The sequence below is a fragment of the Mus pahari genome, chromosome 3 (assembly GCF_900095145.1).
Source record: "Mus pahari chromosome 3, PAHARI_EIJ_v1.1, whole genome shotgun sequence".
In the NCBI taxonomy this organism is placed as follows: domain Eukaryota; kingdom Metazoa; phylum Chordata; class Mammalia; order Rodentia; family Muridae; genus Mus; species Mus pahari.
The window spans coordinates 163,419,968-163,437,983 of NC_034592.1; the positions used below are offsets into that span (position 1 = coordinate 163,419,968).

General features: G+C 52.8%; 1 protein-coding gene across 1 annotated transcript; it reads right to left on the minus strand.

Moving 5' to 3' along the window:
- Positions 1-8,533: 8,533 nt before the first annotated feature.
- Eef1a2 (eukaryotic translation elongation factor 1 alpha 2) lies at positions 8,534-17,582 on the minus strand. Its single transcript, XM_021192967.2, has 8 exons — positions 17,296-17,582; positions 15,829-16,047; positions 14,251-14,430; positions 13,411-13,707; positions 11,821-11,971; positions 10,475-10,731; positions 9,407-9,641; positions 8,534-8,948 (listed from the first exon to the last, which is right to left on the minus strand). Exons 2-8 carry the CDS (start codon positions 15,970-15,972, stop codon positions 8,821-8,823), a joined length of 1,392 nt encoding a protein of 463 aa, XP_021048626.1. The 5' UTR covers positions 15,973-16,047; positions 17,296-17,582; the 3' UTR covers positions 8,534-8,820.
- Between the last annotated feature and the right edge of the window lie 434 nt (positions 17,583-18,016).

Consider the following 18,016-nt stretch of genomic DNA (forward strand, 5'->3'; position numbering starts at 1 on the left):
AAGGCATGCGCCACCACACCCGGAATTGGTTGGTTTTTTAAGGACCTGAGTTCTCAATGAGCTGCCTTAGCCCCTGGCAAACTGACTAATTACTTCCAGAACTGAACTTGCCCTTCTTAGCCACTGATAATACTTTCGTGGCAGGTGTCCCCTCTGTGATGACAGAGATAGTGATAACCAGTGAATGGTGGTGGCCCGAGGAGTGTCCAAAGAGGCTCCAAGACAAGCTCTCTGGGCTTCTAGAAAGTTCTGTCTGCCCTCTTCTGGGACAGCCGTATGTCCTTAAGTTCCTCCTTCTCCTCTTCCTCTTCCTTCTTCATTCCTGGACCTCAGCTTTGTAACTAGCACCTCTCCACCCTTCCTCACACCCCAGACAAGTAAAGAGGCTGTGTCAATTGTCCCTGTTGGTTTGCAGATAATAGGTAAGGAATACAGCGTCCTCTTGTCTCAATGAGAGCATGACACAGGCTCTACTGTGGAGCAATTCATGCTCCATGCCCAGGGCTCATTTGTACCAAGTGCTCTCCAGCTCATGGTCACTCACCTTTGAGACCATGCCTGCCACTCCCTCTCAGAACACCTCAACCTCTATCCTCAGACACTAGCCAATCACAGCACCCCAGTGCATGGACTGGGCCCTCAGCCTAGAGTGCTGTTCCTGAGGGATGGATACTGTGTGTCTGTTCAGGAAGGTCCTGAAGTCAGATATCCCCATTCCATTGCTTTCTCTCCCAACCCTAATTCCTTGTCAGTGAAACTATGACTCATTTGCCTACCACATGCTCATCTTCCCTGTGCAGTAAGCTTGGCTCAGGACCTTACGACCACTCACCATTCACAGGGTACTCACACAAAATGACTTGCCTACTTTCACCAGTGAATGGTCACATTGGCCTTGGACTGATGTCACTCTGAGCCTCCAACCACATGAATCCTGGAAGGCAGCCCAGGAACTGCATGGCTTGAGACCTTTAGAGTGTACCCTGGGAGGGTGTGGGTGGCTGGCGCTTTGTTCTCTAGAGATGCTCCTGCTGACCGAGTGGTCAGCACCTTCCCACACACAGGCAATCTGCTGCTGGCTCCTGCCTACAGCCATCTCAAGCTCACTAGAGAGCCTTGCTTGACCAGTAGGCTTAACAGTCCTATCCAGCCTTGGGCAGGGACCCTAGGCCTTTGGAGTTCCTTCCCCCAACTGATTCAACAAAGTTAACAGATGCTCCATCAGATGACTTGAGAAGACCCAACAGAAGTTTCAGCCTTTTCCTGTGAACCCAGTGGCTACATCCTAGCATCCAGGACATTCACCTTCCTTTATCATCAAAACAAAGGTGGTACTATGGTAGGGCCATCCTTGCTACAAAGTGTACCCCCATCCCCCAGGGCCCTGTAGCTATTTCAAGTGGAATGACCTTGAGCAGTCCAAGGGCTGAACTCAATTTGTTTGTGTCTCTCAGATTGATTTGTTGAGGCTCTACCCCAAAGTGATTGTGTGCATTCAGGGCCTCAGGAGAAAAGCAAATGGTGAGGATGGTGTCCCATGCTCCAATCTAGGGCAAAGGAAAGAGCTAAGGCTAAGTAACTTCTCTGCTCTCTGCCACATGAAACTACAGGAAAGGTCTCAGGCCCAGAGGCAGATCATGCATACACCTCATTCCTGGGTGCCCATCTCTGAAACCGGGACATAGAGTTCTCTGTTTAAGTCCTGGCTTCCAGTTCTTCTGCCACAGCTGCCACCAAAGCCCCCAATCTCCCTCTATAAGAAAGAGAATCACAGCCTTCTCTTAGAACAGGACAAATGGGAAAACAGCCTGACCTTCCTAGCCATGTTGGCAGGAGGGTACCCACAGTGACTCACATCCCTGTTTCCTCTTCTTATTTCTCCTCTTCCACGGTTCCAATACAGACCTCCCATGGCTACAGTGGAAGAGGGAAGAGCCAAGGCTGGCTCTTAGGAGCAAGACAGTAAAATGTGCAGGGCAGCGAGGTTACCTGTCCCCCAAACTAGTGTAAATCGCACGTAATATTGCCACTCCCACAAGGTTGATATCCTGTTAGACCATCATCTTCACTGGGGAAGTTTTGCTCCCATAAACAGTGTCTGGGGACATTTTTGGTTTCACCATAGGGTGGGGGCAGGTGTCAAGTCCTCAAGTAGGTAGAGATTAGGGGTGGTGCCACAATGTAAAGACACCTCACCCTCACGAGAGAATTATCCAGCCCATATGTCCGTTGTGCTGAAGTTAAGAAATTTAAGTTAACCATATCCTTCCTTTTTAGTTGTTTTAGGTTTCCTCTTTTATTTTTTGAGATTTTAAGTACATCATTTCCCTCCTCTTCCTCCCTCCAACCCTTTCACATGATCCTCCTTGCTCTTTCGAATGGCAGCTTTCGTGGATCTAGAAGGCACCATGCAAGCTTCCAAAGGAAGGAAGCAACCATCAATCCTACCCAGCTATGATGCATATGAACCACAGCAATGACCAACAGCACCCACTAAGGATGCAGGGGTGAGTGCTAGGTGCACACCTTAGTGGTAGCCAACAGCTCTATCATTGGAATTAAAACCCATTCAACAAGAAGGAGTTAATGCTTAGTGTTGGATTCCTAACCAACTACCCAGGGCTAGTGAAGTCATGGATCTTAGAGGAGAACCTGCAGCAATCATTTTACTAAATCATTGTAATCCCTAACTACACTCATCTTGTCGGAGTTTCTATTCCTGCAAACATCATGACCAGGAAGCAAGGTGGGGAGGAAAGGGTTTGTTCAGCTTACACCTTCCACATTGCTGCTCATCGCCAAAGGAAGTCAGGGCAGGAACTCACACGGGCAGAAACCTGGAGACAGGAGCTGATGCAGAAGCCATGGAGGGATGTTACTTACTGGCTTGCTTCCCCTGGCTTGTTCAGCCTGCTTTCTTATAGAACCCATGACTACCAGCCCAGGGATGGCACCACCCACAATGGGCTGTGCCCTCCCCCCTTGATCACTAATTGAGAAAAAGTCTTACAACTGGATCTTCTGGGGGCATTTCTTCATGGGAGGCTCCTTTCTCTGTGATAACTCTAGCTTGTGTCAAGTTGATGTGCAAAACCAGCCAGTACAGCACTCTAAATATTTGCCCTTATACTCACAAATAAGGGTAGTTCTCACCCTTCATCAAGGAAATAGCTCTCTGTAACAGATTGACATCATTACAGAAAACCACAGCCAATCAGAATGTAGAGTTTCAAAGTCCAGTCCCAACAGACAGATCTACAAAACAATTAACTCCTGCACCTAAGGGGAAGGGAGCATAATGGGAAGGGAGCAGAAAAGACTGTGAGAGCCATAGGATCATGGAGATTTCTGTGGGACTGTACCTCCTAGTATTGTCAGAAAACGTATCCTTCTTAAAATGTTCCTGTTTTTGGTACATAGCCATTTGTAACTTAGCATGAAACTGCCTCACTGTCCCCAACACTGCTCTGAGTACACCAAAGCCGAGAGATGACAACTTTCTTGAGAAAGGAGGGCAGAGTGGAGAAGAAAACCCAGCCCCAGGAAGGGCTTTGAGGACATCCAGCAAGGGCTGGCATGAGCCCAGCATCCAACTTCAGCAGAGCAACTGCAGTTTCTGTTCTCGGGCTCAGTGGGGAAGCACTCCCTTGAGAGCACTGCAGGGCAGTGGGACCCGTGCTTCACAGCCGTGAGCTTAACCACCAGGAGTGGTTTTGGGGAGGTCTTTGAGCCTCTGGGTCTTTACCTGTAATGGGAATAAGACGATCACCCTGCACGATGATGACAGCGGAATGGGATTTGTGAAGTATTGAAATGATGCCTTGCAGAAGAAGTGTTATGTAAGTGTTAAGGTAAAAATAAATGAGCCGACTCTGGCTGGCTAGGCGCATCTCTGCCAGGCTCTGCCTTCCTCAGCACTCAGGACAAAAAAACGACGCCATCAGGGATGCAGCTCAGAAAGGAAAGCGGTGAGAGGGTATCAAAGGGCCGAAGTGCCAGACAGAAGCAGCCTCAACCTCCTGGGAGGTGGGACTACAAGAAAGTCCTTCACCCTGCACGGACAGCCTGGGCTGAAGGCTCTTTCCACCCAGGATGTTGGCACCTAGAACCAGGCAGGATGGCAGCCTTTTTTTTTTGGCATCTTCAGAGAGTGAGATTCTCCCTGCCCTATGAGTCCTTCTCCAAACCCATTATACAAGTCCTGCTTATAGCTGCATAGCCAGGTCCAACCGCACTCTGAGATCCCTCTATACCCCCAGCTCCTTCTGTACTCCCAATTCCTATTGTATCCCCAGTGTGCTCTGCTATACCTCCAGCTCCTACGATAGCCCTAGCTATGTTGTATTTCTGCTACACCCCCCGTTTCTACACAAGTTCCCGATTCCTGATGTACCTCAGCTCCTGCTATATCACTATCTCCAGCCCACCCAGTCTGCCCTCTTATAAGAAAAAGGCCCTTAGGAACTGCAGCGTTCCTGATCCTTGGTGCTGTAGCATCTTCCAAAGAACAGAGCAAGTCGGTGCCAGGAGGAGGAAGGAACTGAAGCCAGAAAGTAGCCAACCCCTACACTGTAGCCGAGACAAAAGCCTCACCCTCTGCCCTCCTTTGCCACTTGGAGACAGAGAATGAACAAGTAGGACTTTGTGCTCTCCCTCTATCCTTGTTTCTGTGATTCCTATCAAATTTAGAGCCTCCATCTAAACACTGACTCTGGTTTGATGGGACTGAGCTGACCAACCCAGCAGCAGGAACCATAGCCAGAGCCACGTCTTAGCAGCTCTCAGCCACATACAGCCTGATGCAGCCTCAGTGGCCTGATGGCTCTCCGTGGCCTTCTTCCTCTTCTCCCAGACAACTCCAGATGAGACATCAGGCACAGCCAAGGAAGCCAGAGCTGAGTCAGCACTTCCCAGCTCCCCAGATTCACCATCTCTGGGGAATGGATTTTCCTTTCGCTAATAAACAGAGTCTAGAAATGGATGCCAGGTCCATATATGTGCCAGCACGGTCCTCCTGATCCACACTATCTCCATCCATGACAGAAACAGCTTCCTCAGTAGTGTTTTGGTCCAGCCTCCCAGAAGACTCCCTCCTAGCATGCACATGTGCACGTGCGCACACACACACACACACACACACACACAGCATATACTGGCAAACAAGCATGATCACACAGGCATATACATGTGCACACGTATGCTACCTCTAACATCTCTGAAATAGTCCTTCAGGTTCTCTGCTACACAGCCCTACAACTAGGGCTCCACACCTAGGCTACAATACCCACAGGCCAAGGCCCACAACAAGCACAGATTGGAAAGCCCGAATGCTCACAATCCCATTCAGAAGCTCCTCTGGGTACCCACAGCTATCTTCAAAGAAGGTCATTACTATAATCACAGAATGTGAAACGCTCCAGGGTCAAAAGCTGCCACAAGGCTCAATCCCTAAGTGAGGACTCAGAAGCCTGAGTCCAGACAACAGCCTGTCACCCTCAGGATCCTGGGGAAGGAAAGAAAGGTCCCTCTACAAACATTACAGGAGGGTGCAGCATTCCTATGGAGGCCAGGCAAGAGACAAATCATATTTGGCCAACTCAGCAATCCTGAGGCCCATCAATTCAGTCACTGCCTCATGAATCTTTCAGAGGCCTTCAAAGTGTGCAAGGAGGCTGGTGGTCAGCGTTGGTGGAGCTTACTGTAAATTATTCATTAACCCAGCATAGGATGGCATTCCCCAGCCCTCACCCTACCCCATACACTGCCTCCAGGAATGTGCCTCAAGATTGTGTCCCCTCCCCAGAGGTTGCCATCATGGTCACCTTCCCAGCCTGGATTCCCCTTCAGCTCAACGATCACCTCAACCCTGAAACTGTCTCCCCTGCCAGGCCCCTGGGCATTCTCAGATGTGGTGATATACCCTCAGTCCACAGCCTTCCTGTCTAGTTATCTACTGTGTACCTCAAGCCAATGGCTGTCTCCCTGTGTATACCATCTTTCCTCGCCTCCCACTTGCCATGAGTTCCGTCTGCTCTAAGTTCCTCTCTATCTCAGCCCCGGCCCAGGCCACAGCAGAGGCAGGGAATGTGCAATGGTTGCTGTGTAGTCACACTTCAAGCCAGCGCCGGGCATCCCTCCGGCAAGCAGATGCACTTCTTACCCCTTTATCTTTCAGCTCACATGTATGGTCACTGTCTTCTGATGTTCCTTCTGGCCTACGTGTGGGCAGCCCTTGGAACTCCCCAGAAATCCAGTGGGATGGACATGGGGAACCCTAACTCAGAGGTCAAAGGGAATGTCCTGGCAGTCTCAGAGGTGACCACATGTGTTGGGACCACAGACTACAGACACTTGAGCTCCCTTGAGGGATTTTATTTTTCTCCTCCAGTCTACAGTGGAGTTCTGAGATGGAGTAGACCACAGTAAGGCCCAGATCCCCTCAGGCTTCAGAGAAATTTGTGCCTGCCTTCATTAGCACCACAACCCTGAAGAGGGGCCCAAGGCTTGAAGACTTTCCCTAAAGGTACCTAGGGTACCAGGGCCAATAGGCAGTCATCTACCCATGACTCCAGTGAGGACCAGAACTACATCCAGCCAGCTCCAGATCTCCAGGGAGTCCTTGGAATGTGTCCACCCTGTGATGTACTGTGTCCCCCAACACATGTCACTCTGACCAGCTGGCTGGTCAGAACTGGGCCAACCTGTGGTGTTTGGGTAGCCAGGGTTCCCAGAGAACACCAAAATTTGCTATTACAACCAAGGATAGGAGGATGAAGAGGGTCTGCCTGCCAGGTTTCCTTTAACCCCAGCCAAGGGCTGTATCTCACATTTGTCCCATCTCAGTCTAATGAATTTCCTTAGTTTTCCCAATCCTAAGAGGACTAACTGTTAAAACAACTTCCTGTGACTGACTCAGTCTACCTGATCCATCTTGCCAATAATGGTGGTCCTAGGAAAGACCTAGAATTGGCCAGATGTCTAAGAGAAACCTAGTGTCCTTGGATAGAGTCATCAGACAAAATACAAGAATTCCAAATCACAATTCCAGACAAACAATGCACTTTTTTTTTTTACTATATCTGTCTCAAATGTTTATATTAAAAAGTATCTGATGTCCCTCTAAAGTTCATATTCACCTGGGTATCTGTATCCAATAGCCTTCCCTCAGAGGCCTGACACTCATTAGTTTAAACCCATCCTGTCTGGGTCTGTGGGTTGTCAACACAGTCATGGGTAACCACCTTTCCAAACACATCATTCCCTGGCCATGAAGGTCTTCCTCCCTTCCTATCCCATCATTATGGGTGCTGAGGCACCTCTTCTGTTTTGTGGTAAGGTAGGGGAACTCCTTGGACTGTGTGCCCGTTACTTTGGGTGTCAGATTGCCCATCGCAGCTATCTTCATCTAGCATAGGGGCTGAGTGTATTGAAGGTATCAGGAGCCTGACATCATAAACCTGGGTCAGCAGCTTTGTGCAAGGAAGGGTTCTGAAGATGCACTCAAGAAGGTAGAATATTATCTAGGGTCTCCAGACATGCTCTAGGTAGTCACAGGTGTCCTTATAGGAGAAGGATTTCACACTCTAGAAGAGATGAGGGTACATGACCAAAAAGCAGAGACTGCAGTGGTTGGGCCACTAGCCCAGACTTGCCAACAAAGCCGGGAGGGAAGAGGAGATCTACAGTGGTTTCCTTTCTGCCCAAGGATGCTGATCACACCATTATGTGTCTCCAAAGTCACACCATGGGTGGCCATTTGTAGCAGACCTAGGAGACTGACACAAGGGGAACATGTGGGAATATTAAGAACCAGTACCCTGCCTGAGGCTCCAAAGAGCTTTACTCTGGCTCTGTGAAGGAATTCTGCTCATCCTACCCAACCTTGACCTGCAATAACAAGAATAGGCCTTGAGAGGACAGGGAGGACAGCTTCCTAGGACAAAAGTGAGTGGAGATTAGTCCTACCATCTGTCCTGCCTGGTCACTGAAGTCATGGCATGTTCTGGGACAGGTGGATCAATCCCGGCCCACGTGACATAAGTCATTGACCTCCTGGCTTCTGGGGCTGGTGTTGCTGCAATTTAAGGATTGAGGATCTGGGCCAAGGAGAACTAGAATAGACATGGGGCTGGCTCGGCAGGCAGGAGTGGGAGCAAGATGGGCTTCTGTCAGAATCCAGAAATCTAGGGGGAAGCAAGTGTGTGCCCACTCGTGGGGAGGAGCTCTCAGGTTTCACGGTTCCTTGTGGGGCACATCAGGACACCCAGTCAGTTTTGGTTCTACTCGGTCTTGCAGATTTCCACCTAAGTCTTGCACATCTCACCAAGGCACCCAAAAAGTGTCCATAGCCATGAAAGCCATTTGGCTTTTCCATCCTCACCTAGCTGGGGGTTCCTAGCACCCACGCAGCGGGCCCCACCGCCTACCCATGAAGTTGGCAAGGTCACCTGGCAGCGGTGAGAGGTGCCAGACTGAACACCTTGGACGACGGGACTTTGAGAAACAGGGCCCCAGCAGTAGGCACACACGGCTCTGGGGTCGCTCAGTTTATTGGGAAAACGGGCACTGAGCGTGGTGAGCGCTGGCGCGGAAGCCTGGGGCGGGGGCGCTTTTCCTCTTGAAGAATTTCCACTGGACTTTGATGGCGAGCATCCAGTCGCTGACGTAGAGCCTCTTACAAGCGGAGGTGCAGACATGCGCCTGGCAGGGGGTCGGGGCAGAGGGGCCGCGCCTGGGGCGGGGGCGGGGCCAGTGCCGGGGGCGGGGCTGGGGGCGCGGCGCGGCGCCGTTGGGGAGGGCCACGCCGCGGGCGCCCGCGCTTCACTTGCCCGCTTTCTGCGCCTTCTGTGCGGACTTGGTGACCTTGCCGGCGCCGCCGCTCTTCTTCTCCACGTTCTTGATGACGCCCACAGCCACAGTCTGCCGCATGTCGCGCACGGCGAAGCGGCCTGTGGGGAGAGATACGTAAACTACCGGGATGCCCAGGATGCAGTATGCAGGTGCATTGGGCGTCCGCAGAACAGCTTAATGCCCCGTTAAGCTGTTCCGACCGACAAAGAGTCCCAGTAGCCGGGAACAGAAGCAAGTATGTAGTTCTTCAGTTAGAGCAAACTAGGCTGTCCTGTCGTGAGGGGCCAGGGGATGGGGGAGAAATCACTAGACTTGCTTTTGGCCGCGGAAAAGTCCCTTAGGCGTTCTTTTAAAAAAAAAAGAAGCACTGTGTGTCTGTCTGTCTGTCTTCCTGTGTGTGTGCGTGTGTGTGTGTGTGTGTGTGTGTGTGTGCGCGCGCGCGCGCGCGCGCGCTCGATGAGACCTCTTACTAAATGCTGCGTTTTCTTCAGTTTGCCATTGTATAGGAACCCCTGACCCTGCCCGATTGAGTTACACCTTGGATCACCCGGCTTACCGAGAGGTGGGTACTGTGAGAAGCTCTCCACACACATGGGTTTTCCAGGGACCATCTCAACAATGGCTGCATCACCAGACTTCAGGGACTTAGGGTTATCCTCCAGCTTCTTGCCAGAACGACGGTCAATCTTCTCCTTTAGCTCGGCAAACTTGCAGGCAATGTGGGCTGTGTGACAGTCGATGACTGGCGAGTAGCCAGCGCTGATTTGCCCAGGGTGGTTCAGGATGATAACCTGAGAGCAGAGTTGAAGTTAGCTGTGAGGAAGGACTCCTGGGACAGGGACAGTGTTAGGTGGGGTGGGTCCAGTCACAGGGGCATCTCCTGATCCTCACGTTTTTATGCAAGGAATGCTCAGGCTACAGGGACCCCACACGTACCCCAACAACTTACTAAGCATGTAGCAAACTATGAGGCAATCAAAAGATAGCTGCACTGTTTGAAAGGACCATGATAGAATGGACACATTGTACAGCCAGGACAAAATTGGATCACAATTATAATGCACCTATTATGTTTCAATAATACTGTCCTTAAAATTCTTGTCCCATGAAGAGGTGTTGAAAAGGGCTTCAATAAAAATATAGAGAGAAGGAGGCCAGCAAGATGGCTATGATACTTGCTGCTGGGCCTTGAAGACCTGAGTTCAGTTCCTGGGAGCAACAAGATGGGAAGAGAGAACTAATTCCAAGTTGCCCTCTGACCTCCACACACACTCACTCACACACACACACACACACACACACACACACACACTAAATAAGTAGATCTATTTAAAAAAATTTAAGAGAAAGAAGTCTACAGTGATACCCCAAGCAGTACACTAATAAAAGCCTTTTTATAGACTAGATATCCCAGGGAAGGACTGCCCAGAGAGGCTGTGGTCCAGCTTACCTGCTGGTGACTCTGAGCACCCATTTAGCCTTTGAACACTGAGTGGCCTTCTGGTGAATGGAGGGCTTCCTCTTCAGTGCTAGGCAAAGGCCAGCAGCTCTTGTTCCTTGGTACCCCCACCCATCTCTCCTATTCTGAGGAGGAATGCCCACATTCCCTAGTGCAACCACCAACCTGAGAGGTGAACTGGGCAGCCTCCTGAGGCGGATCAGCTTTGCTGTCCCCACAGACATTGCCCCGACGAATATCCTTAACGGACACATTCTTCACGTTGAACCCGACATTGTCACCAGGCAGGGCCTCGCTAAGTGCCTCGTGGTGCATTTCCACAGACTTCACCTCTGTGGTGATGTTGACTGGCGCAAAGGTCACCACCATACCAGGCCGGAGGATACCGGTCTCCACTCGGCCCACAGGCACGGTCCCAATGCCTGGGCCAAGAGAGGGTACTGTGAGATGGCAGGCCAGAGGAGCGGTGCAGGGCAAAACATACAAGCAGGGAGCCCGGGACTTGCTCCTCTCTGAAGGGGTCAAGGGAGATAGCCTCAGGGAGTAGACAGGGGGTCCCTAGACAAGCAGAGGAGAGTCTCTCCTGGCCGACTCGGGGACTCAAGGATAAGGGACAGGGCAGAGAAGGGAGGAGCATCACAAGCACCCCTCCCTGAGAACCCCTCCCTGTGGAGTACGGCCCAGCTGGGCGTGGCACTGGGCTTACTCCTGCCCTCATGGGACTCCCTGAGTCCTGCTGTAGCACTGTGTTTCTGCCCCTGAAGAGGCATCTGGCCACAGCACTTCTGACAGGCCTGCTCACACAGACGGTGGTCTGGCTTCCACAGGGATACCTTGATGAGCAAGTGGCTGGGAGAGGAAGAGCTCTCCAGCATCTCCTGGAAGCTTGTGGGTGGGGTGGCATTGTGGGATGACAGGGAAAAGCCAACAGTCATGCTCTGTGTTGGAGGTAAGCGTGAGCGTGATATTCTCATTCCCCTCCCTTTGCTCGTCTCTTATGTGGCTTTGGTTTCTGTTGGCGCATGTGACCTGCATGTCTCACTCCTGGACTAGGATTGCCTATGAGACAGGCACCCTCCACCCTGCAGGCAAAGTGTAAGTCAGTTCAGTACTCCCATCTTATGTCCCTAGCTTGTGGCTGAGTGCTGGAGAGGGTAGAGAGTGGGAAAGGGATCCTATGGAAGGCTGAGTGAACAAACGGATGGGTGGAGGTAGGTGGGAGGGGCCACTGTAGAAGTGGATGGAGGGGGGTCACTGTGGAGGTGAGTGGGAGGGGTCACTGTGGAGGTAGGTGGGAGGGGTCACTGTGGAGATGAGTGGGAGGGGCCACTGTGGAGGTGAGTGGGAGGGGCCACTGTGGAGGTGAGTAGGAGGGGTGACTGAGTAGATAGATAGGATGGGTAGATAGAGCAAGAATCAAGATTCCTTGTTGATGTCCTGGTCAGGGTTTGGGGCAGAGCATGCGAGCGCCTGCTGCAAGCAGTAAGCCCCAGCACTGAACCCTCACTCACCCCCAATCTTGTACACATCCTGCAGAGGCAGACGAAGGGGCTTGTCAGTGGGGCGGGTGGGGGGCAGGATTGTGTCCAGGGCTTCCAGCAGGGACACGCCGCTTGCATTTCCTTCCTTACGCTCTACTTTCCAGCCCTTGAACCACGGCATCTGGGCAGGACCAAAAAGGGAAACCAAAGGGTGCCAGTTATCACAGAGCAACTCGCCTGACCAAACCCTCAGCCTCCGATCTCCAGGACCTGCCTGAGGGTAGCCTGGGAAGGGAGCCTCAGCCTTCGAGCTGAACAGCTCCTTCTCCCTTCTCTCCTTCCTAGCCTCACAGGGACCCTGAACAAACACAGCTTAGGAAAGAGGGACAAACCAGCAAGCAAACAACAGCAGCTTCCCCAGACTGCTGTCACGCTCCCACCGTCTACAGATGAGACACTCAGACTGGCCTCCTTCCCTAATCCCCCTGGGACCTGATCAATCACAGCCCTAGACAGGACAAGCACCAGGGGAATGGGGACCCAAGTCTAGCTAATGACCATGCCATGGATAAAATCCATCCTCTGCCCTTCCCCCAGAGTTCTGCTCCATACCAAATTATCTCCAAGCTCAGGGTCTATCACCACCACCACCACCACCACAATGGCCTCTCTGGAGGATGACTTCAAACCTCCCTGACAGAGCTCCTCATGACCACAGACAAGAAGTAAATCCACCCAAGGGGCTTTGTGCCCTCCTGCCTTAGTATTCATGACCAAGTTCCAAGCACCTCAGGTCAACAGGTCGCTCTCAAAGTATGGATGAGCAGAGCCCCAGAGCACAATAGAGAAGTAGGGAACAGAGGGGTTTATGCTGATCAGAAGTGCCCAGGGGATTCTAAAGTCCTGATAATCCTACATCAGCAAGAACAAGATGGAGTAAACCCTGCCTGCCAAACTCTGTCCTGGGTCCTCAGCTATCTGCAGAGGACCTGGGCTTATACCATTTCACTCACTGTGGCACCTTTCTAGGACAGGGGTTTCCTCTGAATAGACCAAGATCTAGGTCCCAGGCCCTCTCTGGAAAATGTCCTCCTTTTCACTCCCAAGTAAGAGTCCCAACCCAGAGCTGCAGACTGTCTAAGCTTCAAGCTCCCACATGACACAATCCTCCACTCTCCAGGCTAGCCTCCAGGCTAGCCTCAGCATATGCTTACTCCCCAGACACCAACCCACTTCAGACCTCAGGGGAGGCAGCTGAGAAAGACCATGTGTCCTTGCTGATTCTGAAGAGTATTCAAGCCCAGGGCAGTGGCTTGGGAGAAATAAAACTTGTCTTCCCCCATGGTGAGGTCCAGGACCCAACAGGCAGTGTCTGTAGGGATGGCTTGGTGGAACCATCATTTGCCAGAAAAAGGGCCTTATCTTCCTCTTTTGGCCTCCTAAGGAGGCTGCCAGAGGACCCCAAGTGCAGGTCCCTTACTAGGAGGCATTCTTCATCACCACAGAGCTCACAGAAACCCAGCAAGACCAATGGGAGCTTAGCCCACCCTGGCCTGGAACTTTGGAGCCCTGGGCTCTTGGGAAGGCCAGCACTGTCCCCACCATACCATCTCCACTCACATTAGGTGAAGGCTCCAGCATGTTGTCACCATGCCAGCCCGAGATGGGCACGAAGGGCACCGTGGCTGGGTTGTAGCCGATCTTCTTGATGTAGGCGCTGACCTCCTTGACAATCTCATCGTAGCGCTTCTCGCTGTAGGCTGGTTCCGTGGAGTCCATCTTGTTGACACCCACAATGAGCTGCTTCACACCCAGAGTGTAGGCCAGGAGTGCATGTTCCCGGGTTTGCCCGTTCTTGGAGATGCCAGCCTCAAACTCGCCCACACCCGCTGCCACGATCAGCACTGCACAGTCCGCCTAGACAACACAGGTCAGACACAGTGAGCCCCCGGCCCTGCCTTTGACCTAGCCCTGCCACCCACATAATGGGGCCTGGGCAGTTATCCTGGGGATGGAGATTCAGGGCATCTACCTCAAGGGCAACAGGGGACTCTTCCCCCAGACCCTGAGTCAAGGAGGCCCAGACTGGCCATCAACTCCACTGCCAGCAGGGCATGGTCCTTGGATGAGTCACTGATCCTCTCTGGTTCTGTCCTCTCTGCCTGTGACTGTCTGACTGCTTTTCTACCCATATGTCACTGTCTCTACTTGGGCTCTTCTATAAAAATCTGTGTGTGAAGGATATGCCTACATGTCCCCCTTGGTTTGTCTGCTGGCCCCAGCAGAGGTAACCCTGCAGGCTCCCCGTCTAGCTGAGATATAAACACCGACTCAGTTCTTGAGAGATTCTCTGCCCCACAGGATGGAGATGACATGGTGGGGAGGTCTGCAGAGGCAGAAAGTGCAAAAGACACTGACACTGGGCCCTACATCACTGAGCTAGGTGCCCTCCATGCACACCTGGGATGTGCCGGTAATCATGTTCTTGATGAAGTCTCGGTGACCTGGAGCATCAATGATGGTGATGTAGTACTTGGTGGTCTCAAACTTCCAGAGGGAGATGTCGATGGTGATGCCTCGTTCCCGCTCTGCCTTCAGCTTGTCCAGCACCCAGGCATATTTAAAGGAGCCCTTCCCCATCTGGAAGGGTAGGGGCACAACTCAGGATAGGACACAGGACTCTGAGGTCATGTCCACCTGCCATGCCTGCCCTGGCCCAAGGGAGCAGCCATGGAGAGGTGACAGTTGGCGAAAGCACCTTGAACCAAGACATCTCTCTGGTGCTGATCCCCAAGCCCTGCTCTGCCTCACCCGAGGCCGCCCAGATCAACCAGCCCCACCCTCACTTCCTTCCTCAATGGTTGTGGACACGCAAGTCCCCCAGCAGAGGGCGTGAGGGCCTGGGAGTTGCCAAACTATCCTTGCCACCTGAGGCTAAGACTCTACACCCAATTAGAGATCAATTATCTCATTAGGTTTGGGACTGTTAAAAACAAAACAACTCTCTAAGTTAATTTTTTTTAGAAGGAAAAATTTTTAAATGAGTAAATTGTTCAATGAATACTTCCAAATAACTCTGAGGCATCTCCCTTCCCCCCTTCCACCAAAACAGGAGAAGTAGGAACATCTCCACCAAGAGCAAGGATGGCTGCTCTTTGCAAATTAGTGCTAGGGTGAGTCTCCTGGTAAGACTCCTACAGCCTGGACCACGGTTGTGGCCATCGACACTCAGCTGAACACGACTCCCTACCAGAATCTCACATGACATGTTTGCTTCTGCATTCCAGGGATGACGACCAGCTTGGAGGGGCTATCCAGACAGAGCCAGACAAAACCCAGCTGGCACCTGACCCAAGTGGCCTTCAAACCCCCGGGTCTCTCCTACCTCCTCCCCTCAGTAAACCCCCTAAAAGGTAAAAGCATCAGGCCTAGACACACAGAATTGTGGCTCAAAGCCCCATCCATATACACACGGGAGCAGGAGCTCTGCATAGATAGTTGATGTCCTCAGGCCTGCCTTAACCCTTATCCAGGAGCCAGCTCTTCTCAGAATGAGCAGGGTTAGGGGCTGAGAAGAGAATCCAGTTACAACCACTGCTCATTCGTAGGTCTCAACCAGGAACAGGCTACCAAGACACCCACACACACACACTCCAGGTACCATCCTGGACCAGCAACCCTTCTCAGCTTATCTGGAGAAAGTGGAGCTGGCAAGCCTGCTGCCCATCAATCAGCTATTAATAGCATCCTTGAGCCCCGGCTATTGCCAGACAAGTGAGGGCAGCACACATCCAGCCCAGCTTCAGCCCTAGGGAACAACAGGATAAGGCTTGAGGGTCTCCTGGCCCACTGAGGCTGAGTCCAGAGCCTTCTGATGGATCTGGGGAGGGCACACATTCCCCCTCCCTCAGTATGAGACAAATCTAGCAACATTCTCAGAGGGAGACTGCTCTGTTCACCCCCATCACCAGACACCCATATCCCCTGCACCGAAGGAGGTAAACTGAGCGATGACAGCACCGGGCCCACAGTGCTCACCTCTGCTGCCTCCTTCTCAAACTTCTCGATGGTCCGCTTGTCGATGCCACCACACTTGTAGATGAGGTGGCCTGTCGTGGTGGACTTGCCTGAGTCCACATGGCCAATGACCACAATGTTGATGTGTGTCTTCTCCTTGCCCATTCTGCCTGGGTGAGGGAGGGGCTGGCACTGTGGGGGCTCTGGCTTGGGGTTGAGGGTATATGCTGGGCAGGAACTCTGTGGGGTCAGGGATGAGGGAAACAGTTGATTAGGGGGCCCAAAGAGAGCCTGGCAGAGATACCCATGCCATTCTTGTATTGTTTGGGAGCTTGCCCTGACCCAGTCTTCTCCTGAGCCTGATAGGGAAAAACAAACCCCCCCCCCCTTGTCCTAACCCCATTCCGCCACATTTCATTCATAAGCCACCTGTTTCTCTACCCTATACCTTAGCCCAAATGGCTTCCTTAGTGTGTAAGTGTTTGGAGAGGTGATTTGGAGGAAAGTTCCTTAGGGAAGGGTTAATCAGGTCTGGACATCACAGAGCAGCAGGCTGAGTGAAGCTCTGGAGCAGCCAGGAGTCCTGTGATGAGTCACTGTGCCCAGCTCTACGGTACATTGTCCTCCCTGTCCTCAATGTCGCCACCCCCCTTCACACACACACACACACACACACACACACACACACACACACACACACCAGGGAGGGACACTGCCCTACCCCCATCTGCTTCCACCATGAAGAGAAGGCCAGCACTCCTCAGCCCCTCCTCGGACAAGGGCGCCATCTTCCTCCCTTTGCCCACAGGCTGACAGAGGAGACAGCTGGATGGTACCCAGGCATAGGCCCAGAATAGCTCAGGCCCTCCCCACAGGCAAGGGGCAGCCATCAAGGCCGAGAGGTGAATATCCTGTTCTAGCCAGAGAAATAAAAATCCCACCTGGCCCAGCTCAGCAAGTGCCCTCAGAGATGCCCTGACCCTCTCCCCTACTATCTAGTCCAGGCCCTGTGTCTCAGTACCTGCGCATCTCAGAGGTCAACCGAGAAGCTCAGGCCTGTGGGGGTGGGGGTGGGGTGCATCCGAGGGTGGGAGCCACGTAGGATGCGATAGGGGTCCTCAGATTTCACCACCTTCCCCCGCTCTACTCTGACAAATTACGGACATCCCCAGGGCCCAGCACCTGCACCGACCTGCCTGTCAAGCCCCACAGAGCCCAGACAAGCCCCAAGGTCACGGTGACAGCATGATGGTAGGTTTCAGGAGAAGCCCCCCCTCCACTGTCACAATCGCCTAAGGGACTCACTACTCGACTGCCACGAAGACCCACCATGCCCAGTCTAGAGACAACCTACCCCCGCCCCCAGCCCAAGGGTGCAGCCCAGCTAGGTGCCGCAAATCCCCCTCTTCCCCGGGACGGGTTCCCAGGGAGGCGAACCCTGGTTGGAAACCTAAAGCAAGGGTCTCAGATCGGGATGTGCGTCCTTACCCAGAGCCGAGGACTCAGTCAGAGGGACTGGTGGCGCCGGCGCCGGCGGTTTTATCTCTCCAGGAGGGGGTCCACCTATTGACGGTGCCGGCGCAATGCACTGCGCCCCTGCAGTACGGCAATGCGGTACCGGAGGGGGGAGGCGGGCGCCGAGAAGCTGGCAGATGGGGTGCGAACGATGCGCGGACGCAGGGGCCGCGCACCCACGGACGCGGGCCGGCGTAATGAGGATCCGAGAGGACGCAGCTGCAGTGATGTACCGGAGCGAGGGAGAGAACCAGTGAGTGAGAGCGCAAACCAGGAGAGAAAAACAGGCAAAAGGGCGGTGCAGCGCGCAGAGGTGGGGGCAGGGAAACAGAGCCAGGAAAGGAGGGGCAGGGATGGAGAGAAGCGAAAGAAGCAGTAGAGAGAACTGGGGTAGCAGAGACAGTGGTTGCTGGAGAGCAGGAAAAAAAGAAAAAGGTACATCCAACGTAAAGATGTCCCGAGGAAGGTGGAACACAACAGGGAACCAGCAAGTAGACTAGGAGAGAAGAGACCCAAGCCCAGGTCAAGATCCCTGCAAGCCCTGATGTGGACATCCATTGCTGGCCCTGCTTGTGGTTGAGTCCCGGTGAACATGAAGCTCAGTTTCCAGAGGTTTTCCACGATACCCGCCACCCCCAGCACAAGTTCTTATTCACATGGACCCTACATGACAGGCCCTTGAGGCCATCAGCAA